Below are 24,798 nucleotides of genomic sequence, written 5' to 3' on the forward strand. Positions count from 1 at the left end.
GTGCAATACCAGATGAAGACAGGGTTTCCTCTGCTCCTCCTAACACTCTTCAACACTTTGCCAGGACAGATGGGCAACCCTGCAAGACCCCCAAAATCCAACAGTTCACTTCTCACTGTTCTCTAGATCACAAAATCTCTTGACTGCCCCCACTGGGGTATAATAGTCTAAACTTTGTGGCCTCATCAGAGAGAAAGCGCAAAAGTGTGTCTAACATCTTAAAATAGAAGAAATGGTGTCCATCTATATTTCCTTCTCTTTAATTCCACCCCACTTTGGAAATAACCTAGGGCTTCCCAGGTGGCGCTAGTGGTAAAGAACCCGCCTACCACTGAAGGAGACGTTAGAGACACAGGTTCAGACCCTCGGTTGGGAAGCTTCCCTAGAGGAGGGCATGGTAACCCACTCCAGTATTCTTGCCTGGAGAATCCCATGGACAGAGGAGCCTAGTGGGCTATAGTCTATAGGGTCACAAAGAGTCAGACATGACTGAAGTGACTGAGCACGCATGGAAATGACCTCATTTCACCTTTGCCTGACCTTTGCTTCTTTAGAACGCAGAGTATAGAAGTAGACAGATCAATGCAAACATTCCACTGATGGATATCATGTGTATTTACCTGTGGATGAGTGACTATTGGCTAAAAACATCCCTTTTCCTTCAACTTACTTTATATTTAGGGTACGACTAGTCTAGAGATTCTTGGCTGAAAGGTGAAATAAGGAGAAGGCAGAGCAAAGACCCCTTTCAAGCTATGCGGTCTGCCTAGAAACTCCCAGTATGCCTTCACCCCAGCCCCTGGGAGCACGTTCCCCTCCAATGACAGTAACCACAATGCCCACTGCATCTGATGGAAGCGTGTCCATGCCGTCGTCCCCAACACTGTCCTAAATTCAGGGAGGGGTAAAGGTGACTGACTACAGGTCTGGTCCATTTGGTGTAGTTTAAAAGAAATTGCTTGGTATTCTCTTTAGAACAGTGGTTCTTTTTTTGTCCAATTTATAGAATCACATCTATAGGACAACTTTGCAATATCTATTTCTTTTAGATTTACTCTTTAATGAATACATGACAAAAATGGTTTCAGCTACCCCCACATTAAGGAAACATGAATGTAAATAATACAGAAGCCTTGATTTACAAACAAACCAGTTTAGCTCAATGAAGTTCCTTGACTCATTTTTACCCCACCCACAAAAAAAAAGAAAAATCTATGTCAGGCATTTTTTAAACAAGGCCTTTTCAGGCATTTGTTATAATTTCCAGCTTTCAAAATATTGTATCAATTTGTATCCTAGATTATCTAGAACTTATCTAGAACCTAAGTTATATGAAACAATGTACTCTTGCACCTTTTCCTGTATTTTTATCAGACTTAAGTCATTGTTGTATGAAATCAATTTCTATAATACCATTACAAAAACAAATACGTTACTCATCTTCAGCTACTGTCTCATCAAGTGAAATATAAATTTCTCTTGAGAAGAAAGAAGTATAGTCGTCTCACTCGGAATATATGCTGGTAGAGCACATGTTTTCAAGGATTCAGATATAATCCAATTCAAATCATGCCCCACAGACAGACTATAATCAGATAAACCCTGATACAGGACTCCAATTATGTAAACATCTTCTGAGCCCCTATTATGCATGCTTTCAGAAATTACTCAACAAGGAATTCCTAAGTACTAGTTAATACTGTGAAGAATACTAATGAACCATAGGCCCATGTTTTAATAGTTTGTAATCTTATAAGATTGATAAAGGCTATAATTTAAAAATATGGAAGCATAAAACACTAAATTTAAATATATATATATATAAAATAATAAAATTTAACCCATTATTGACTGGGGGATTTTTACAAAAACCAACACCTATGGCCAGCGATTTTTATTTTGGCCAGCCAAAAATTAATTGTTATTTCATTAAGACTTTATGGGTTACTGTATTTAATAGTTATACTTGATACACCTGCAAAGTCTTCTCCAGCACCTTGAGTATTATCTATCACTTTCCATATCAGAATTAATCACTAAGGTTTTTTTGCTTTAATATTCACATAGTCTGAATCAGAACTATATTCTGAAGAACTATCATCTTCTGACACATTAGTATATATGCCACTTAGACAATCAGATAAAGTATCTGCATAAAATTCTTCACTCAAAATTTCAAGATGTATCATTTTTGAAAATTTTACAGCAATAAACTTGCATTTCTAATATATACAGCATTGGAACAAAAATTGAATGGAGGAAAATGTGAATGACCATTATAATTATCATGACATGATAAATATCATTAGTTATAATAATTATAAGTTGTGTAATGAACTCTATCAATTTTAAGCCCTAACAACTATGTCTCTGATCAATAACATTCAGTACCAAAAGACATATTAATACATCTTTGGTCAATAATGTGCTAAACAACATTTCCTACTTAGCCTCAGAATGGTGTGATGATATGCTCTAATTTACATAACTCTGATCTAACCACAGTTTTGTAGGGTATGTGTTACATATAATAAAGAAAATCCCATCTTCCTGTATTCACACCAATGCTGAAGGATCATCCTAAGAAATTACGTTTCCACTAAAATATTTTAAAATGTATCTATTTGAACTTATATGTGCTCAGGTCATACAAGCACACTGTACTGCAACTTGAGTATTGGCATACTATTTTTCTGAGTCACAAACTCATTTAGCACACTTGTTATGGTTTCCCTGGTGGCTCAGATGGTAAAGAATCTGTCTGCAATGCCGGAGATCTGGTTTTGATCCCTGGGTCAGGAAGGTCCCCTGGAGAAGGGAATAGCAACCCACTCCAACATTCTTGCCTGGAGAATCCCATGGATAGAGGAGCCTGGTGGGCTACAGTCCACGGGGTTGCAGAGCTGCTCAGAGACTAACACAGAGACAATAGATCAATTGCGCCCTCTAGTGGTTTCTTATAACCATTACCAAAGTTTGTGTGACAAGAGGCATACCTTGCTTACTCTAAGCCACGAGGGACATATTTGATAACCAAGCCTGTAAAATATTTAAGTCTTACTCAGCTCCTCACGGGGAAGGCAATGGCACCCCCCTCCAATACTCTTGCCTAGAAAATCCCATGGACGGAGGAGCCTGGAAGGCTTGCAGTCCATGGGGTCGCTGAGGGTCGGACACGACTGAGTGACTTCACTTTCACTTTTCACTTTCATGCATTGGAGAAGGAAATGGCAACCCACTCCAGTGTTCTTGCCTGGAAAACCCCAGGGATGGGGGAGCCTGGTGGGCTGCCGTCTATGGGGTCGCACAGAGTCAGACACGACTGAAGCGACTTAGCAGCAGCAGAAGCAGCTCCTTACAATGTCTTAAGAACAGAGTACGTCTCATGTGTCATAAATTGTATCATCATTTACTAACATCAGGTCTTCCCAACCTTTTATACACCCACATAGAAAATTTTTAAACATGCTGGAGTAAATGAATGAATAGAACTGATCACAGCCATCCCAACGAATGTGAGAATCAATTTCCCAGCACAACGGAAACACTGGTTTGGAAGTCAACACTTTTATACTCATTGAAAGTGTGAAGAACTAGCTAGGATTATGGGGGACCTAAAAAATGAAATGTATTGCTACTCCCCTACCTGGTCTTCTCCATAAAATTAATTCTCATAGAAGATTTTCTGGCATCTGAGATTCTTATATGGGTTTATTAACACTCCAAGTGATTCTTTAGTTTGTTGCATAAAAACTGCATGCTCTGGACCTGATTATCATGCAGTCATTCATGGCACTGTGATTCTGTTCCCATGCCCACCAGAATATAAAGCACTGAGATGAGTGAGCACTCGTTCATCGTTCATGCTTTGGTGCAGCCCATCTGTGTGTGTGGGTGTGTGTCCGTGTGCATGTATATATACACCGTGTACAGAGGCTGCTGGTCACTCCCCAGTCTCTGTCCTCACCTAGATGTACATCACAAGCACAATCAAGACGAAGAGCAGCCGACTGGCCAAGCCAGTGCTGTGCCTCGGGACCCTCTGCACAGCCTTCCTGACGGGCCTCAACCGGGTCTCCGAGTACCGGAACCACTGCTCTGACGTGATTGCGGGCTTCATCCTGGGCACTGCGGTAGCCCTGTTTCTGGTAGGTCAGCTTCCTCTACTTTTTTCCCCCTCTGGTGCTCTCTGAAAGGCTGCCCAAGATCCTGGTAAGTCAGGCTCCCCAGACTCCATGGTCTCAGTCCAGGTTCCACCGGCCTCAACCTTGTGAGCGGCAGTTACTCACCAAGTACCCTGTGTCCTTTCTTTCAGAAATATGACTGCATAGTCCCTCTGTGGGCCGGGAGTATGATCACTCCAGGAAGGATGGCTTGCTCCACTTCTTCCAACCCTGTCCTAGGGGCTGGGGATGGGCAGACTAGCAAAAATTTAGTGTACCTTCAAACCATGATTCTTTAAATACTTGCTCAGAGACATACTGGCAGCATAAGCTAAGTGCCACTTGGGGGAAGAACAGAGAACAAAGTACTGACAGAAGCAGGCAGCTCCTTCTCCAGCATTTCAAGAAACTCCACTCTGGCCCAGACTTGCAAGTCCCACTCAGAAATAGGAAAACCCTCAGCTAATCGCACCCAGGGGACCTCTGTTATTATCTGAACATGCCTCCTGGGCATCTTATTTTCGCTATAAGTGGCTTCACAACCACATAACACTTCCTGAAGAAGGGTTTTGGTTCATTTTTATAATTTGAGGTATGATAAAGTGAAAGTGTTAGTGACTCAGTCATGTCCAACTCTTTTCAATCCCATGGACTGTGGTCCACCAGGCTCCTCTGTCCATGGAATTCTCCAGGCAAGAATACTGGAGTGGGTTGCCATTTCTTTCTCCAGGGGATCTTCCCAACCCAGGGATAGAATCTGGGTCTCCTGCATTGCGGGCAGATTCTTAACCATCTGAGTCACCAAGGAAGCTAAGCATACAATAAATGGTACACGAATTGTATAACTTGATCAGTTTTGACCTTCAGATACTTCTTTCTTTCCCACCCTTCCCCTCCCCCCTCATTCCTAAGCAACCACTGATCTTCTGTATTAGGTTACTGTAAGATTTAATGTTAATGGAATTATACAATATGCATGTGTTTTTTCCTAGCTTCCTTCATTCAGCATAATTATTTTGTGATTCATCCTTGTTGTATCAGTAATTCCTTTCTCTTGCTATCTAGTATTCCATTGCACGGACATACCATGGAGGTACAGTTTTTAAAAAATATAGTCAAGGACTGGGCTTCCCTGGTGGCTCAGTGGTAAAGAATCTGCCTGGCAATGCAGGAAACATGGGTTTGAGCCCTGATCTGGGAAGATCCCACATACCACAGAGCAACTAAGCCCATGCTCCACAACTATTGAGCCTGTGCTCTAGAGCCCAGGAGCTGCAACTACGGAAACCCAAGCACCTACAACCTGTGCTCTGCACCAAGAGAAACCACCGCAGTAAGAAGCCAGCACAACGCAACTGAAGAGCAGCCCCCACTCGTCACAACTAGAGAAAAGCGTGAGCAGCAATGGAGACCAAGCACAGCCAAAAACAAATTTATATAAATATATATGTGTGTGTATATATATGTGCATGTATACATATATATTTTTTTTTCAAGGATTTAAAATACACCCAGAAGGGTTCACAGTAAATCACTAAGCCTAAAGATGCTGTGCATGGTGAAATCAGTCTCCTAATAATATTCAGCAAGCCTCTCCTAGCAGACAGAAGTCATCACAGCCTGTTGCCCATTCTGCCCTTTCTGGTCCAAGGCACCCGTTAAGACTAACATCACATGTAGATGGATTCCACGGGCCTGTGACCTAACTTCTCCTCGTCCTATCCCTTCCATACAGGGATTCTGCATATATGTCCTCCCCAACATGGGAGAGGCACATGTGCCTGTCCCAACTTCTAACTCAGAGTTCCCCAACACTTGTACCTGCTCAGAAAATGCTTACACTTACTCAGAACACTAACTGGCAAGCTCCATTTGAATTCAAAGTTCTTTTTCAGGGATCCAATCTTTCTTCCTAAAGTGAAAGACAGGGGGACTTAAATGCACATTCTCTGTGAAGCAGCAGCAGAAGTGGTGCCGAGTGATCCTGAGATACTGATCTCTCAGAGGGTATTTCCCTAAGGGTGCTTCTTAAATGGGGGAGGGAATACAGATGACTCAAAGAGGGATCAATAGTTTGTCAATGAAAGCCCCATTAAGGGGCTTCCCTGGTGGCTGAGACAGTAAAGCCTCTACGTGCAATGCGGGAGACCAGGGTTCAATCCCTGTGTCGAGAAGATCCCCTGGAGAAGGAAATGGCAACCCACTCCAGTACTCTTGCCTAGAAAATTCCACAGATGGAGGAGCCTGGTGGGCTACAGTCCTTGCGGTCGCAAAGAGTCAGAAACGACTGAGCAACTTTACTCACTTGGCACTTAAGAAGCCAAATCTTACAGTGGACTGATTTAGAGGCTACGGAGTTTATGTAGCCTTGGGAAAGTTATCCACATTCTCTGTGCCTCCTTATCTAAGGTGGAGAGGATAATAGTATCTCCCTTATAAGAATGTTGAGTAGTCAAATGGAGAAGGAAATGGCAACCCACTCCAGTGTTCTTGCTTGGAGAATCCCAGGGATGGGGTCTATGGGGTCGCACAGAGTCGGACACGACTGAAGTGACTTAGCAGCAGTCAAATGAAATTAGGTAAAACCCTTCAGACAATGCCAGATACATAAGTGGCCCTCAGTAAATGTTAGCTGTTACTATGAGATGGTTTACATGTGTCATGTCTTTTAAATGTAAATCTACAAGGCAGGTGTTATTCCCATTTTTATAGGTCAGGAAACAAGTTCATTGAGGGTAGATTGAGTATCCCTGGCCATCTGGTGATCAAACAGATGCTTCCTCAGCACCCCAAATGTGCTCAGCAGAAGACAGCCTGGACCATGCCCCAGGTCTTTCCATGGTCCCTACTCATTGGCTCAAAAGTCACTGTGCAGTGACATTCTAAGGGGCAGGCCTGCCACCCACAGAGATAGCCAGGCACTGATGGCTGCAGTCTGACCCTAATCTTTTTTCCCCTCATCCCGCAGGGAATGTGTGTGGTCCATAACTTTAAAGGAACACAAGGATCGCCTTCCAAACCCAAGCCCGAGGACCCCCGTGGAGTACCCCTCATGGCTTTCCCAAGAATAGAAAGCCCTCTGGAAACCTTAAGTGCACAGGTACAGTAAAGTGGTTTTAGCCAACAAAGCCCGGAGGCTCCAGGCTTGTTATCTGGAAGTCAAGTAACCATTCCTCTAGTGAAAACAGGACACAACTGAATCCACCCAACAACAATAAAAATCTGGGGACTTCCCTGGCAATTCAGTGGTTAAGACTTCACCTTCCAATGCAGAAAGTGAAGGTTCAATCCCTAGTCAGGGAACTAAGATCCCACATGCCTCATGGCCAAAAATACCAAAACATAAAACAGAAACAATATTTAACAAATTCAATAAAGACCCTAAAAAAAAAAAAAAAAACGCAATAAAAATCTGACATAAAGGCCCTCAAGAACTTCACAGCTTCCCTCAATTAGTCCCATATTCCTTTCAGGGAGTGGGCATCATGAATCCTCAGGACGTTCTTAGTAATGCCTAACTTAAACCCCAGCTGCTTCAGGATATCTTGACCTTCAATGTAATAACACATTTGTGAAATTTAGACCAACTCTTGTGGTAGGCCAATTCGATTTAATATGTAGGACAACACTTGGAAAGAAATGCTTTGTTACATTCGGTGACAGATGTAAACTGGAAGCACATTAAAAAAGGTAACTCAATATCCTTTTGGATCTCTTTTGATGACCATCAAAAATTCGATGCAACAGTACTTACTGTTTACACTAGGACCTTGTTTACATTAGGACCATTACATTCATGCCAGAGATAAAGACGACAACTAGCCACACAGTCTTTATGCTCAAGGAACTTAGAGATGATCAGGAAAGGTGTGTATAAATGCATGCATGCTCAGTTGTGCCCGACTCTTTGTGACCCCATGGACTGTAGCCCACCAAGCTGCTCTGTCTATAGAATTCTCCAGGCAAGAAAACTGAAGTGGGTTGCCATTTCCTACCCCAAGGGATCTTCCCGACCCTGGGATAGAACTGGCACCTCCTTCATTGGCAGGTAGATTCTTTACCACTCTGCCACCTGGGAAGCCCTGTATATAAGTGAATAATCATAATATGGCATGCTGAATCAGATGCGCAAAGTGTTCTGTGAACACAAATGAAGAAAAAATCTATTGTAAAGCAGGGAAAGACAAAGATGTGCCAGCCAAAATGAGCCCTGACGCATGGTATAACGCCTGACTTTTGCCTAAGACAACTGCTAAGTGCTTTACAAATATATTTTTTTGAACAAAAACTTACTGAATTGGTAGTGTAATTCCCACTTCAGAGAAAGAGAGGAAAATGAAGATAGCAATATTAAATTACTCACCCAAGACACATAGCAAGCAAGTGGGAGAGTTGGGGTGAATAGTTCTTTGAGCAGACAGAGCAGGGATAACTAATAATAAAACAGGGATTTTATTTTCATGTAGCTGAGGCTTGCTAAAATGTTTATTCTCTGTAATAGTCTATTTACCTTGAAGTCTTATTGTATTTGGCATCTCCTTACTAAATCATCTTTATTGAGTACAAGAGGAAAGCAAATCTCTTCCCATTGGACTTATCAGATACTTCCTATCAATACAGTATAAAATATTTCACTAAAGATTATTAACTATCAGACAACTGAGAAACTATCCTATTTCTTTTCACATTTAATGAAGTCCAATTTTATTAACGAACAAGGAAAAAAAATCTATTTCCACCTGGGAAAAAAAATATTTAGGAATCTCCATTAAACCCAGTGCCAAGTGTTTTGTTTTCCCTTCACCTATATTAAGGTGAAAATTATAAATTCTAAATATAATTAGAAGTAACATGTTTGAAATTTTATCACTGGTTTATTTATATACAGCCAGTTAATGCAGGTTGAATGACAAGTTAGCTAAATAATGAAACCTTGTGATGAAAAACCCTAGTTTTCCTTTTAACTATGTTCTTAAACCCAGTGAAGTCAGAGTAGTGAAGTAAAGTCGCTCAGTCGTATCCACCTCTTTGCAACCCCATGGACTGTAGCCTGCCAGTCTCCTCCACCCACGGGATTTTCCAGGCAAGAGTACTGGAGTGGGGTGCCATTTCCTTCTCCAGGGGACCTTCCCAACACAGGGATTGAACCTGGGCCTACCCGCATCGTAGGTAGACACTTTACTGTCTGAGCCACCAGGGAAGATCCTGAAGTCAGAGTGGGTCCCTCTATCTTTGAGAAGAAGCAACTAGTGACAAAGGTGAATTTAAAAAGCAAACTTAAATGTTTGCCGAGTTCCACAAACATGTAGTCTGTTCTTGCAAATGCTATTGACCTTGCCCTGAATGTCCTGGTCTAAGAGCACCTTCTTTCCACCTCAGCACTGCTCAAGCACCTTCTGTCTGAAGCCTCCTCTAGACTTCTCTCTCCTCCCTCAGGACAGTAGTAGTTGACTAAGCCAAGAGACACCCAGGCCATGTTTTGGGGGATTCTGCTTGCATTGAAAAATGAAGTGCCAAAAAGGGTTTCCAAACCCCGATATTAGCAGTAAAGGGGCTTCCAGGTGGTATGGTGGTAAAGAGTCTGCTTGCCAATGCAGAAGAAGTAAGAGACATGAGTTGAATCCCTGGGTCAGGAAGAGCCCCTGGAGAAGGAAATGGCAACCCACTCCAGTATTCTTGCCTGGAGAATCCTATGCACAGAGGAACCTGGGGGGCTACAGTCTATGGGGTTGCAAAAAGTAGGGCATGACCACACAACCGACCAATCCACAATACAGATTTTTTAAATTCTTTAAATATATGTATCATTATTCACTACAGGCAGTAACTGAACTTTTGAAAATCTGTCCATGTGTCTTTATTTCCATGTGTATCACCTTGTCTGCACACAGTTTGAGGCCTTTTGTGAATACCAGGCTTCAGCCGAAAGAGCCTCAGGGCCCGACGTGCATTTGCTGCTCACAGTTCATGTCAGGACTGCCCTCATATCTGCCTCCCCCAGGAACTGAGAGATTAAAGATACAAATCCTATGAACCATGTCCTTCTTACTCTCCGTATTTCCTGGCATTCACTAGGCATGAAATAAATGTCAGATGAATAGACAGATGCAAGCCAGAGTCAAAATATGAACTAGGCCCTTTAGTCAAAACCAAGAACCCAAAATTGGACTACAGTCTATATCTGAACCTCCATGGTAAGTAGTTTATGAGTAATGGTGAACAGAACTTCTGCAGGCTGGTCACAATGAATCTACAGGAAGCTGGAAGGGAAGTAGTACTGCCTCTTAAGCTATGCCTTCCATGTCATTTGTGCAAGATCCAAGCATCTGCTTTCCACATGGGTGGTTAGAAGGACATACCCTTTATTTGTGGGTCAAGAAAAGGAAATGAGCATATGGTGCAAGCTATCACATTCAATCTTTACGATAATCCTGCAGTTGGCCTTATTCTTCTATTTTATAGACGAAGTAAAGCACAAAGAGTTTAAGTAATACGCTGAAGGTCACTCAGCAAAGATTAAGACACAGGCCCATCTAATTCTAAAGGCCCTGCTTGCTCTCTACACCACACAGCCTGAGGTTTAAGGAAAATTCCATTTTGAAATCTACAGCTCTCAGCACTGAATATGGAAACACGCTGTAGCGGCCAGTGTGTGGGGGCTGAGCTGCACCGCACTGGCAGAGTTTACACTGAGCATCGCTCTTCCAAAACAAATATGCCCTGTGTTCTCCCCTGTGGGCGAAAGCTTCCTGTGCAATAGCAGCAGCCATGGCTTCTACTAGAAACTGCTGCTCCTTTGTAATTTTGGGGATAGAGCTGTCTTCCCAGGAGGAGGACTATGGGGATCTGAGAGAAGATATGAACCTCTCTTTAGAGCACACATTCTCACATGAGAATTCCATCTCGCCGTTCAGAGCATCTCAAGGAGAAAACTGTCTCGCTGGAGAGGGAACCCCCCATCCTCCCTTTCGTCCCCGAGACATACTTTGTCCTTTGCCACATGAAGCCCCAGGGCTGCAGGCTGCCCCAGGCTGCTTCTCTCTTCCCCTCTAAATGATCAGCTCAAATTTAAATACTTGGCTTTCTGTGACTGAGACAGTACGTTCTCTAAAATCTTTCCCCAGGACTAAAGAGAAACCAGAAAGTAAAAAACTGTAGAATCCAAATGAAACAAAGATGGTCAACCTTCCAAAGTCTTATTTTGTGACCACACAGAGTTGTATCCTGGAGACCTGCTCCGAGCTTTCCTCGCCCTGCAGCCTCATACCCATTTTCACCTGCACGATCAAGCTTAGTGTTGAGCAAATGTGTTCTTGTTGAACACGGTTTATATTAACAAAGAAATGAGAGTGGAGCCGATGTGTTAACTCACTGTGTCGTATGAAGTCTCTTGTGTCTCCTGATGTGTACAGTGGGGAGAGGAGATATATTTTTCTTTAACAACAGTAACAACAAAAGGATCCACTCTATCCCAGGACCCACATGCCTATGACCTTATTCCAGGGGATTCTGATTCAGCCATTCTGGGGTGAAAAGCCATGTAAGAAAATCATCCCACAGGAATTCTAATGCTTATAGACTTCATATCATAAATAGGAGGGGAAAAAAAGACTTGTTGAGTTAAAGAAATCTGTACAAAGTCACCAAGTTAGTTATCTTAGGCTGTTGAACTACTTTATCTATACCATTCACTCTTAAATGAAATCTTAAAAACATAAAAATGACCAAACTATTGATGGAAGTTTTTTTTTTTTAAGGAAGCATACTATAAAAGCAAAAGGATAAGTTTTTCACATTATAGCAAGAAATGCAAAAACCTCACTTTTCACAAATATGGTAGATAAAAGTACCTTGAGAAATATGGAATACTCAGTTTCTAAAATTCACATTTGCCCTCTCAAGAATATGACTCTCTAGTGTCCTAAAAACAAACAGGAATCTGGAAACCCATAATAATCAATTAGCTCTAAAGCCACCGTTTCTTAAGGTATTATCAATACCATAAACTGGGAATTTTAAGTTCAAACAAAAGAGAAAGCCTTGGGCCTGAAAAAAGGTGTGATTATATATGTTATATAAAACAAGAGATAAGGGTTATTATGCACAAACCACATAAACAAAAATTAACAGAACTACAAGGAAAAGTGGATAAAACTGCAATCATAGATTTTAACGCTTTTTTCAGTAATAAGCAAACAAAATATAGTAAAAAGTTAATAAGGTTAAGGCAATGGCACCCCACTCCAGTACTCTGGCTTGGAAAATCCCATGGACAGAGGAGCCTGGTAGGCTGCAGTCCATGGGTCGCTGAGGGTTGGACACGACTGAGCGACTTCACTTTCGCTTTTCACTTGCATGCATTGGAGAAGGAAATGGCAAACCACTCCAGTGTTCTTGCCTGGAGAATCCCAGGGATGGGGGAGCCTGGTGGGCTGCCATCTATGGGGTCACACAGAGTCAGACACGACTGAAGCAACTTAGCCGAGGCAAGGCAATATATAATCCTCAAACACAAACATTTAAAACAAACTACATGTAAGACTATAAAGCAAATCAAGAAACTTTAAAAGCATTCAGTGTTATATTTTCATAATTTAAACAAATTTGTGTAAAAAAAAATCTATTCAGTAGATCACACAGATGACATTCTCCAGAAATGCAGATACCTTAAACCAAAACCGCTATGCACTTGAAAACATTAAACTCACTGCTCTGAAAATCCATGGCTCAGAATACCTCATATGGAAATTTTTCAAAGATTAGAAGCGTTCAAAATTATAACAACACTTAAAAAAAAATGTGGGATGCAGCTAAAATTACTTTGAGATCTTCAAATGATTCATAGAATACAGTTACCTATCATACAAGACAGATGAGTTTATTTTGGTTGAAAAAAAATCAGGGAAGGTTTAATAGAAGAGGTAACAAGTTGAGGGGCCTTGGAGACGCATGTCAGGGAGCAGGAACAGACTGTGAACTTGAGACAGGAATCAAGGGGATATTGAAGGAAGTGAGTGTGTGTGCATGAGTCAACTAAGATTGTATCTGCTTATGTTTGCAGAATCACTCTGCCTCCATGACCGAAGTTACCTGAAACGGCTGACGTGTCACAAGCTGTTTTTTTTTTTTTTTATCACCCTCCAATTCAATACTTCAAGACACAGTTACTTGATATCAAACTGTGAAGACAAGTATTATGTTTATCTAGTTAGAGGCTAATGTTTTGTACATTTTTTGTATGAGGAAGTGATGTAGCTTGCCCTGATTTTTTTTTTTTTTTTTGGTCAGCTTTAATATATTTATGCCAGAATTTTAAACAAAGTTTTCTTCTTGTTCAGGTGTGCATTGAAGAACCACATTTATTCAATGATTGATGTTGTTTTGTGATATTTGTACACAAACCTTCTTTTATCAGTTTTATAGACACTGAAATGAAATATAATAATTCACTTTAATCTTTTATTATCACAGTTGCTGCCTCCTCTGGAATTTTTGAATTTTAAAAAAAACTTAACTTTTGAGTTGCAGGGAAAACAATGTTGGTTAATGGTAAATCTCAAAATCAGTTGTGTAGAAAGAAGTATTACTTTGAAAAAGAACTTTATATTCTGACTTAACATGTGATTGCATCCCAAGTTAAAGTAACATATTAATAAGAAAAAATCACCTAAGTTACACAAGCAATGGCAGGAAATTCTGGTTTTGAGGATGTTGGTATGATCCTTAGATAATGGCCTCTCCTGGTTAAGAAATTCAAGATCTTTCTGTAATCATGCCCTTGGGCTGGCAGGTAACACTGCAGCCTTCTTTCTCAAATGACCAGCCAGTACCAGCATCCCCTGTCAACTCAGTTTTGTATATCATATTGTATGGACTTTATATGAAAATGAATATTTTACAGTTTGCACAGTATTATTTTACAGAGAGGGTATCAGAGCATCTACAACCTAGAGCCCCAAAGCAACAGCTTGACTTTGGGGCTTTTAATTGTTCTAGAATTTTAACTGCATCTCATTTTTCTAGCATGATAATAACTAACGTGTAACTTCCTTGAGAGCAGGAGCTCCCTTGTCTGTATCTATCAGAATGTTTTCTCAACACTTCCATGTTGGTTCTTCTTAGCTTTTTTTTGTACATATTTTTTTTCTAAAGAAAAAAGTTATTCACAAAATGAATTTTGGCTCATGTCCTTTGTTTGATGCTTCATCCCCCGAGTATTTGAAGACTCACAATGATGTGACCTCAGTAAGTATTTATCCTCTTCAGTTCCCTGACTATTGGAATCAGCCATAAAAGAGGCATGACTGATATGTCCTTTCATGAAGGAGTATTTGTGTTTAGGCCAAAGAATTTGTGAGTTTAAGACACTCAGAAGCACATTCTGGTTTTCTAGCAAGCTACCTTTGTCTTCAGTTTGCCCATAGATACTTCTAAGGCATCAGTAAAAATTCAGTCATTTTGACTCTGCTAAAACTCATCCCCCATCTCATTCTGGCCTAAACTTATTTGCACTTACATGTATAAACACTCACACACATCTTTTGAGTGACATCAGACTAAAAGTTGGGGAAGTGGGCAAGAAAGGGAAGTGCTAAAAGCCCTTCTCATCCCCTATGCTAAGCCACAACTATAATCTGGTTGTTCAAAAGTGAACCCAGACATACAGAACAGACTTTTGGACACAGTGGGAGAAAGAGGATGGGTCGAATTGAGAAAGTAGCATGGAAACACAAATATTACCCTATGTAAAACAGAGAGCCAGTGGGAATTTGCTGTATGACACAAAAACTGGTGTTCTGTGACAACCTAGAGGGGTGCGATGGGGTGGGAGGGAGGTTCACGAGGGAGGGGACATAATTAAACCTATGGCTGATTCATGCTGATGTACGGCAGAAACCAATACAATATTGTAGAGCAATTATCCTCCAATTAAAAATAAATAACTATACACATATAAACAGTGAACCCTAAGAAGCTGTGACACCTCCAAGGTCGTGCTGTATACATCAGCAGTAACGTTGGAATCCAGGTCTGCCTGACTCCAAATTCCACTCTTTCCACTATGTTAAAATGTCTCTAAACCAAGTCCACATCTTTTCAGAGGTTTTTCGACATCATCACCTACTTATGTGGTTCAGGGTTGTGTAGGTGACAAAAGCACATCATGAGAAAGACGCATTCTACTTACGAGAAGCAATGATTTGCAAGCTCGGAGCCTTCCATTCTGGTATAAGCTACGCAAGTATAATGTTGCCCAACTTCAGAGTGATTCATCTTCTAAATATATTTTACAGTTCTTTTAATAATAGCAATGACAGCTCAGTTCCATTGTTCATAAGACATTCTGAAAAATACTGGCATACTCCTGATTCTCCATTGCCCATTTCTTATCACAATGAGAGACCATCTAAATATCTATCAAATGGTATTTCCAAGAACATAAGTTGACCAAGCGAGGGTTACCCTTACATTCTTCACTTTGGTTTCAATCTGGAAGGACCTATTAGAAGTGTTCTGAGGTCTCCAGCCACAGACTCCAATTTCCTGGCCTTTGTTAGTTATTGATACAGGACACAGTGATGTTCCACAGAACACACATTGGAGCACCTAGAACCAAGGACCATCTCTGGGCTCACATCCCTGGGATCATTGGGTCAGTCTGATTCCTTCCATATGACAAGGCAACCTCAGTGTTACCCCTGATTTAGGCCCAAGTCACTTCACAGGCCAAGTCACTTCATGGACCTTTCAAGCCTGCCATTTGAGACTCATTTCTTGAGGCTAGAGACCCCTCCATATGGGCCATATACCCAGGATAAAGCCCTCTAAGTAGGAGGAGTGGTCACTGTCACCTTAGGATGAAGTCTGCAATGAGCTTTTCTTCTTTTTAAAGAAGCCGAGAGGAGCCTGAGAAGTCTGATTCACTGTGAGAGGGAAGTGAAAAGAAACTAAAGAAAAGCTGATAAAATGTATGGACATAAGCAACCTCATGAGACTATTAGCCCCTGAGGGTTTATTTATGACATTTTCAGTTCTTTGATTCTGCACCCAGAATCAAACAGAATCTGAACCCAGATCTGCACCCAGATCTGACAGAGAAAACTTTGCAAATAGATGGATGCCAGGGTTCCAACTTAACTTGCCTGAAAGAAATTATGCCTAGTTTGGAAATAAAGAGAATTTGCATGGAGCCTGAAGGTAGATGAAACATAAGTATATTTAGATACAGAATTAAGTGTGAGGAAACTGCACTCAGCAGCTATGAACATGTAGGTGACTCTCTTGGTAAATTCTAGAGATCTCTCTAATTACGCTATGATAGACAGAAAGGCTATATGTAGCTCCAGTTAATTAGAATGTAAGTAGGCATAATCCCATACACAGGAGGAGGAGTAAACAGCACTAGTATGATTAAAAGAGCAGAAGAGTGCCAGGAATAGCATTTTTGTTTCTAAAAAATTGCCTTGATTTTTATATTATATGCAATGACCACAACTTTGAAGGTGTTAAGTATCTTGGAGGCAGACATGAATACCAGATTGCCCTAGTTAGTTTTAAGGAGATTACATTAAGGCTGTTACACTGTTCTTGCCTTGCTGAAGTCAAGATGTGTACTAGAACTAGCCTGTCATTCACAATCATTCCCTCTACTACCATGGGAATCTTGTAATGAACAGCTAATCTCTTGCTTCCATCCTAGTTCTTGATCCAGATGTCCCAGGATTGAGTGATAAGATCATTCACTAGGAATTTAATGAACATCTGTTAAGAATCATGCCAAGAACTGGGAATATACAACAAAATTGACCTACTACTCACCCCTATGGAATTTAGGGTCAAATGGAAGAAAAGGAGAACCACCACAGAATACTCAGTGTTTTGAAAGGAGACCTGGTTTAGGTAAGGCAAGTGTTATGTCATCTTTAAAGTGCTGCTAAGTCGCTTCAGTTTTGTCCAACTCTGTGTGACCCCATAGACAGCAGCCAAACAGGCTCCCCCATCCCTGGGATTCTCCAGGCAAGAACACTGGAGTGGGTTGCCATTTCCTTCTCCAATGCATGAAAGAGAAAAGTGAAAGTGAAGTCGTTCAGTCGTGTCCAACTCTTAGCGACCCATGGACTGGAGCCCACCAGGCTCCTCCATCCATGGGATTTTCCAGGCAAGAGTACTGGAGTCTTTGAAGTGACATATACATTAAAATGAGGAGATGACTAGACAGAAAAGTAGCAAAAAGCATATGAGGCTAAGGGAACTGTATGTACCGACATCCTGGGGCAAGAATGAGCTTTATCCATGCGAAGAACTGAAAGTAAGCCAGAGAGGTGCCAAGTATCGTTATCCATTCGAGGAGAAGTTTAGGCCCTGGGGCCCCCTACCTTTTGCCAAGTCCCTCGTGGGGGTCCTTGATTTGGTCCAGCTCTGTGGACCAAATGTGCTAAGGCAGCCGCCAGTGGAGTGGCCTGTTGTCTCATTCTCTGTTGTTCCTTCTTCCTAAACCTGGTCCCTGCCATTAGAAATTTCGAAGGCATCTCAACAAGGTGAGACATAGGCATACCCAAAGTCCCTTCCACCTTTTGTACTTTCCTTTCTATGTTAGAGGCACTGATAAAAGTCATGTTAACCATCTTTAAATTCTCTGGGGCCTCAGAGACTGTATCTGTATATGCCTATAGGCTTTAAAGATCCTTTCTAGAAATTCCGAAGGATCTTCACTCAGTTTGTTTCCTTCCTGTGCTTTATTAAGGATCTTTGTTTTGGCCCCATTTGGGCCGGGTTTCGGCCCGTCTCCAGCACCACTTCCCAAACAGGACCCACTGTGGGTTCTGCTGCACTTGCAGCAGCCTGTATTGGGCTGCCAGAGGTTCTTAATGAAGCCCACCTGCCGCTTCCCTGGCTTTATCCAGCACCTTCTACGCTCTCCTGAAGTGAGTATGGGTAATAAACCTTGAACATCAGCTCAGGCTGGGCTGTGGGATGCAAAAAATTGATGAAAAAAAAATTTTTCCATTCTCCTTGGGTCATCTCTGTATGTTGACATATTAAGGGAACAGTACGTATTCCCATTATTTATTCCAATTAAATAAATCTGAAGTTGAAAAAGGAGAATGGGTTGGGATCAACACCCCTGGCTGCCCAGTTTCAGCATTTGCACCCGCAGTGGGGACTTGCCTTAAAAGAGGGGACCCCGACCCCCGAGCCACTGGTACTGATCTGTGGCCAGATAGGAACCAGGCCGCACAGCAGGAGGTGAGCGGTGGGAGAAACCGAAACCATCCCCCCTCTCTACCCCACCCAGGAAAAATTGTCTTCTACAAAACTGGTCCCCAGTGCCAAAAAGGTTGGGGATCGCTGGCTTGAAAGATATTGCCCCATCTTACAAGATCAAAAAACTAAGTCTCAAGCCTTTAACCCAGGTACTGGTAACCTTTCATATTGCTTGCCCACATCCCTCCAGGTGGGCCTCCAACCCACGACTCGTGGGTCAAGATTCCACAAAGAACGTAGGCAGGTGTATTTCTTTAACAAGGTTACCCAAAAGGCATCTTCCAAACCCTAAATCTCCCCCAAACCCTTGTTTCACTGCAAGATGCGGAAGCTTGGCGGCCTCGCTGGGTCAGCCGCAGGGAGCGTTCCTGTAACAAACGCACCGGCTACCGCTTGGACTCAGTGCACAGGCTCTCAGCCTCTCAGCACCCGGGAGGGACCAAAAAAACCAACGGGCAAAATCCTGTTTGGACTTACCTCCTGGTTGACCCACCAAATTTGTTACTGAGCCAGGTTCATTTTTCGGGAGGCAGAGCCAGCCAAAACGCTGAGTTACCGAGGCTCGCAGAGAAGACAGTTTACTTGCAAGGCGAGGAAACGGGAGAACAAGCCTCAAATACACGTCCCAGAAGACAAGCGGGTGGAGTATCCAGGGGATGACCAATGAAGAGGCAGAGGAGGGCTGGCTGAGGCGAGAGGGGGCGTGGGGGAAAGGTGATTGCGAAAAGATGCGATTCTCGTGGTCCTGCACAGATGTAGCTAATCTACAAGCCTCTCCATGTTCAAAAGGTCCCCAGTGGACACCAGCAGGTGCCCAGCCAGAGGGTCGGTGGTGCTACCCTGTCCTAACCAGCTCAGCCTGAACTAGACAGAGCTGAGTCCAACATCCTGGAAAATAACTCAGGCAAACATCTTGTTTATGCTACATGCCTCTTAGAGGACATGTAGTCATAAGACATACAAGTCTTAAAACAACATTGATTAGTGAAGGCAAGTGAAATGGGTTTGACTAATCACTGTATTTGGTTTCAGATAAAACCAGGAAAAAAAGAGCAAGGAAATGTGAGGACTAGAGCATGTAAAAACATTTTCAAATATTGTCTTTAACACACCATGTGTAAACTCAAGAAACACTTATTAATTGATGGTGGCATCATCACTAATTTGTGTCCAAAATTTGACACCCCAGGCTTCCCAGGTGGCTCAGTGGTAAAGAACCCGCCTGCCAATGCAAGAGCCACAGGAGATGCCAATTTGATCTCTGGGTTGGGAAGATTCCCTGGAGTAGGAAATGGCAACCCACTTAAGTATTCTTGCCTGGAGAATTCCATGCACAAAGGTGTTCTGGCGGGCTACAATCCATGGGGGTGCAAAAGAGTCAGACATGACTTAGCAACTCAACAGCAACCCATACTTCATCTTGTAATCAAGGTGTCTAGAAAACCATTTTATTAGTTAAAATGTTGCTTGATTAGCATGAGTTTCTTTTTAAAGGTGAATAGTGTATTCTCTGGTGACTCAGATGGTAAAGAATCTACCTGCAATGCAGGAGACCCAGGTTCAATCCCTGGGTCAGGACAATCCCCTGGAGAAAGGAATGGCAACCTACTCTAGCATTCTTGCCTAGAGAATTCCACAGACAGAGGAGCCTGGTGGGCTGCTGTCCATGGAGTTGCAAAGAGTCAGACACGACTAAGCAATTATCACTTTCACTTTCATAACTGAATAAGCCATGGGAAAAGCCTGCTGCACCGTCCCTGTCCCATGGATAAGATGACTTCCCTATTGTGAACTCAAGTATATTTCCTTTACTGGTGGATTTTCTTCTCTAACCCATTTTTTTTTTTCATTCAGAGCAATGCTTGTCTGAATTTTTCTTTCTGTATATGTGGTATTATCAATTAAAGTATTGTAAGGTCCTCTGTCATTGGACTAGTCTGTCTTTTAATATTATGTGTTGAACTAACCAAACTAAAAAATTATAAATACCCTTACCACATCCAACCTCAATTATAGTGGAAGCCATAATACTGATATAACTGATAAGAGAAGATTCAATTATGTCATCCCTAGATACTGCAACCTGGGTAGATACTGCTGTCAGGCAGGTAAAATGATAGTTACATGAGTTCTGGAAGACTGTAAATTCAATCCTACTATAAATCCATCTATATTTGTGTAAGCTTAGGTAACCTAAGCTCCCCAAGGCTTGGTTTTTACTCATCTGTAAAATGGAAATAATTTAGTGACTATCTATTCTGTGGTGGTTAATTTTATGTGTCAGCTTGACTAAGCCATTGGAGCCCCAGATATTTGGTCAAACATTATTGTGGGTATATCTGTGAGGGTGTTTTTGGATGAGATTACATGAGATTCAACAGACTGAGTAAAAACATGGATTGCCCTCCCTAACATAGATGGCCTTCATTCAATCAGTGGAAAACTGAATAGAATACAAAGGCTGACGTTCCTTTAAAAAGAGGGAACTCCTCCCGCCTGTTTAAGCAAAGACATCTGTCTTTTCTCAACTTCAATCTCATACTGAAACATCAGCTTTCCTTGGATATCGAGGCTGCCAGCTTTCAGACTGGAATTCACACTATTAACTCTCATGGTTCTCAGGCCTTCAGACTTGGACTACAATTACACCATCAGCTCTTCTGGGTCTTCAGTTTGCAGGTTGTGGATTTGGAGACTTCTCAGCTTCTGTTACCACAAGAGCCAATGCCTTAAAAAAAATTCTGTATTTATCATGTTGGTTCTATTTCTCTTGAGAACTCTGACTGAGATTTTCATACAAAGAGTGTTTCTAAAAAAAAAAAGAGTTTTAAGATTGAGTTTTTTTGAATTGGCTCTGGCGTTTCTGGAACTGGCTCTTTAATCTGATTAGATTTAAATATGCTAATTATTCTATTTTGAGTAGTAAGGAGAACACTGATAGTCTATGGCATGACTTGACAATGAAGACAGGAAAAAAAAAGGCACCCCTGGATACTTCTCATCAACCTCTTATAAGAATGAAAGGGCTGGGTAAAGCTGTATATGATACTTTAGAACATTTTTGGCAAACTGATAAATATAAGATTGGCTTGTTGCTCCTAGTGTTACTGGACAAAGTGGGGAAAGAAAATGAACTCAGGAATTTATATTCCCAACTTGTGTGCCCTATAAATGATCTGAAAGCTTCTATGTGTGCTCTGAAAAAGCTCCTTCTCTCCTGTAATCACAGGACTGAGATTGCTAAATGTCATTGGATCAGCTGAATGACAACGCTAATCCATCTCACAGCCTCTTGGGATGTCTACTGTTAAAGCTGCTCTGAAGATTCAATTAGATAACTCAAAAAACCTGGTAGCAAAGTTTCTGGTATACAGTAAAAACTCAATAAGCATTTTGGTCTGAATTTTTTCTATATACATGGCTTATTTTCAGCTCCCTTCCAACTGGGAAGATGGAGGTGACTCTACTCACCATCAGAGGTTTCACTTCTCCCCACTATTGCATCATCACAAGGAAAATATAATACAATCTCCTCCAGCAACAGTACATGGTCCTTGGGACTTCCCTGGCAGTCCAGTGGTTAAGACTTCACCTTCCAATGCAGGAGGTGTGAGTTCTATCCCTGGTTGGGCAGCTAAGATCCCACATGCCTTGAGGCCAAAAAACCAGAACATAAAGCAGAAGCAATTTTTTTTTTCACTTTTAACTGTATTTTATTTTTAAACTTTACATAATTGTATTAGTTTTGCCAAATATCAAAATATTGTAACAAATTCAATAAAGACTTTAGAACTAGTCCACATCAAAAAAAAAAAAAAAACTTTAAAAAAGAATAAAACACAATACATGCCTCTCAGGTCATCCATATTATATAATCTTATGAAACTTTAAAAGTCTGATAAATGTCATAAATTTCAAGATGGTCATTAATTTTTAATTCATTTTGCAATATTTTCATTTAAAAATTAGATTGTGCCATTTGTTCTTCTACAATGCCTCAGGCCAGATCCAAAAGAGGGTGGGCTGCCAAGAGGGAGAAATGTTTATGACCATGATCGTCTTTAGTAGCAAAGAACAGAAAAGCCCAAAGTAAGTGGCTTAAACAAATAAGACAGTGTATTGAGTCTATTAACAAGAAATACAAAGATTAAACAAGTATGGCAACAACATAATTAGAGTTCCAGTATTTTTCTGCAACTCATTTGGCTCAGACCTTGGGTGTTGGCTTTGTCCTCAGACCAGCTCCCCTCATGGTCTCAGGATATCATCCACCTTAAGATACAACATCCAAATGGAAAACTTCCCTCCAAATTTCAAAAATGTCTCTTTCAGGCAATCTCCATTCTCTTCAGATGTCTCTGACATCTCATTGGCCAGAATTATGCCACATTCTGTGCCTACACGAATCACTGGATGAGGAAAAAAAGAACACCATGATTGGTCTACGCCAATCACCACTCACCTGTGGGGGATGGAGTGAGTCCAGAATCACAGAAGCACTGGGACATATGTGGGTACAATTAAAAAGGAGAAAGGTTATGCAACAAGAGTGTAAACAGCAGAGATTTTTAAACTGATTAAACTTTCTACCAGAAGCAATAGAAATCTGTGAAAACCACATACAAAGGCTGAGAGGAAAATACCTAGTCAAGGTTAAAACACAACAAAGAAACAGTGAAATGGGAAGCCTTAGAGATAAAGAAAATCCAGAGACTAAGAGGCTGCCAGTTTCCAGCATTATAAATTATTTGTGTTCTAGGGCACATAAACCTTTGTCTTTGGGATAGACTGTCTAACCACCCTAGAAAGGGAATATGATAGGGTGAAAGTTACTAGGATTCATATATACAGATGAGAAGTATTCTACAAATGTTTAAACTAGAAATACTTCTGCAGTCAGCCAAAGGACACAAAGAAAGAAGGCAAAGCTTAGAGAATCAAAATGTCTGGACAAGTTAATTGAGGGGTAATCTTTGCCCATAAGTTACAGAAAATACTTGAAATGCATCAGAAACCAGAAGAGCACATCTCCCCCAACCAAATTTTCATTTGTTGTTGAAATAATTAGGGGAGGTAGTAAAAGCAGGAGGGGCAAACTGTGCTGATTGGCAACTGAATAGCCCTTCCTAATAATGGATCTTATTTTTGTTCACAGTCCACTAAATGGACATGGTTTTCCAATGGATGCTGACCCATCTCTGTACCTCTGGGTTAGTCTTGATTGTCTAAGTTAGTATGATGGTCTCATCTCCCTCACCTGTGATCACTTTAGGCATGAACATGTGATATGGGTTCAGCCCATGGGGTACCAAGCAAAATAAATTAAAATAATAATAATAAACCCATTCCTAGTCATATCCTGATGGAATTTCAGAACGCTAAGAACAAAGAGAAAATTGTAAGAAGTTCTCAGAAAAAGAAGAAAAGAATCCCACAAAGTAGCAAGAATCAGATTTCTCATTGGCAACAATGGATGCCAAAATAAAAAGACTAAAGAGAAAAACAAATATTGTATAATATCATATACATGTGGAGTCTAGAAAAATGGTACAGATGAATTTATTTGCAAAGTAGAAAGTCACAGATATAAAGAACAAACTCATGTCTACCAAGCGGGGAAGGAGGAGGGGGATGAATTAGGAGATTGGGATTGACCTGCATACACTACTATGTATAAAATATCAATAGGTAACTAATGAGAACCAACTGTATAGCAGAGGGAACTCTACTCAGTGCTCTATGGTGACCTAAATGGGAAGGAAATCTAAAAGAGATGGGATATATATTTGTATATACATATAACTGATTCATTTTGCTGTACAGCAGAAACTAAATACAGCATTGTAAAGCAACTATACTCCAATGAAAATTAATTTAAAATAATTATCACTGATTGCAAAAAAATTAATCTGAAATTAATAAGGTATATCATGGAGAAAAGATGTATTGCATGCTAAAGTTCTTGTCTGTTGGGCAGAAAAATAAACATACCAATTGTACCTTATTTTTTAACTTTTATTATTAAAAATTTGAAAGCACACATAAAAGTAGAGAAAACAAACCTCAGTATATGCATCATCTAGATACAATAGTTTCCTACATTTTCCATATACCTGTAGTATTTTAAAATGATTCCCAGATATTGTGATTCTTCACTTCTAAATATGTCAGTATCCATCTCTAAAAAGTTACCTTTTACATAATCCCAATACCATTCTGACACCTAACAAGATAATTTCATAGTATTGTTTACTATCCAGTCATATTCATATTTCCCTAGTTACCCCTCAAAAATCTTTTTACAGTTATTTTGTTCAAACCAGGCCCACACACAGTATTTGGTTGATATGCCTCTCAAATCCCTTTTAAT

General features: G+C 41.0%; 1 protein-coding gene across 6 annotated transcripts in view; it reads left to right on the forward strand.

Annotated features, from left to right (window-relative positions):
- Positions 1 to 14,338, forward strand: part of PLPPR1 (phospholipid phosphatase related 1) — a 601,803-nt gene extending 587,465 nt beyond the window's left edge. For 4 of the 6 annotated variants that reach the window (XM_059889070.1, XM_059889072.1, XM_059889071.1 and 1 more), the window contains 3 exons: positions 3,972 to 4,148; positions 7,132 to 7,263; positions 13,225 to 14,338. In XM_059889070.1, coding sequence (XP_059745053.1) covers positions 3,972 to 4,148; positions 7,132 to 7,263; positions 13,225 to 13,257 — 342 coding nt within the window. In that variant the 3' untranslated portion in view covers positions 13,258 to 14,338. The remainder of the gene's footprint in view (positions 1 to 3,971; positions 4,149 to 7,131; positions 7,264 to 13,224) is intronic. The other 2 variants (NM_001192403.1, XM_059889073.1) reach the window with 2 other exon arrangements.
- The last annotated feature ends 10,460 nt before the right edge of the window (positions 14,339 to 24,798 follow it).

Source organism: Bos taurus, chromosome 8 (assembly GCF_002263795.3).
Source record: "Bos taurus isolate L1 Dominette 01449 registration number 42190680 breed Hereford chromosome 8, ARS-UCD2.0, whole genome shotgun sequence".
Lineage (NCBI taxonomy): Eukaryota > Metazoa > Chordata > Mammalia > Artiodactyla > Bovidae > Bos > Bos taurus.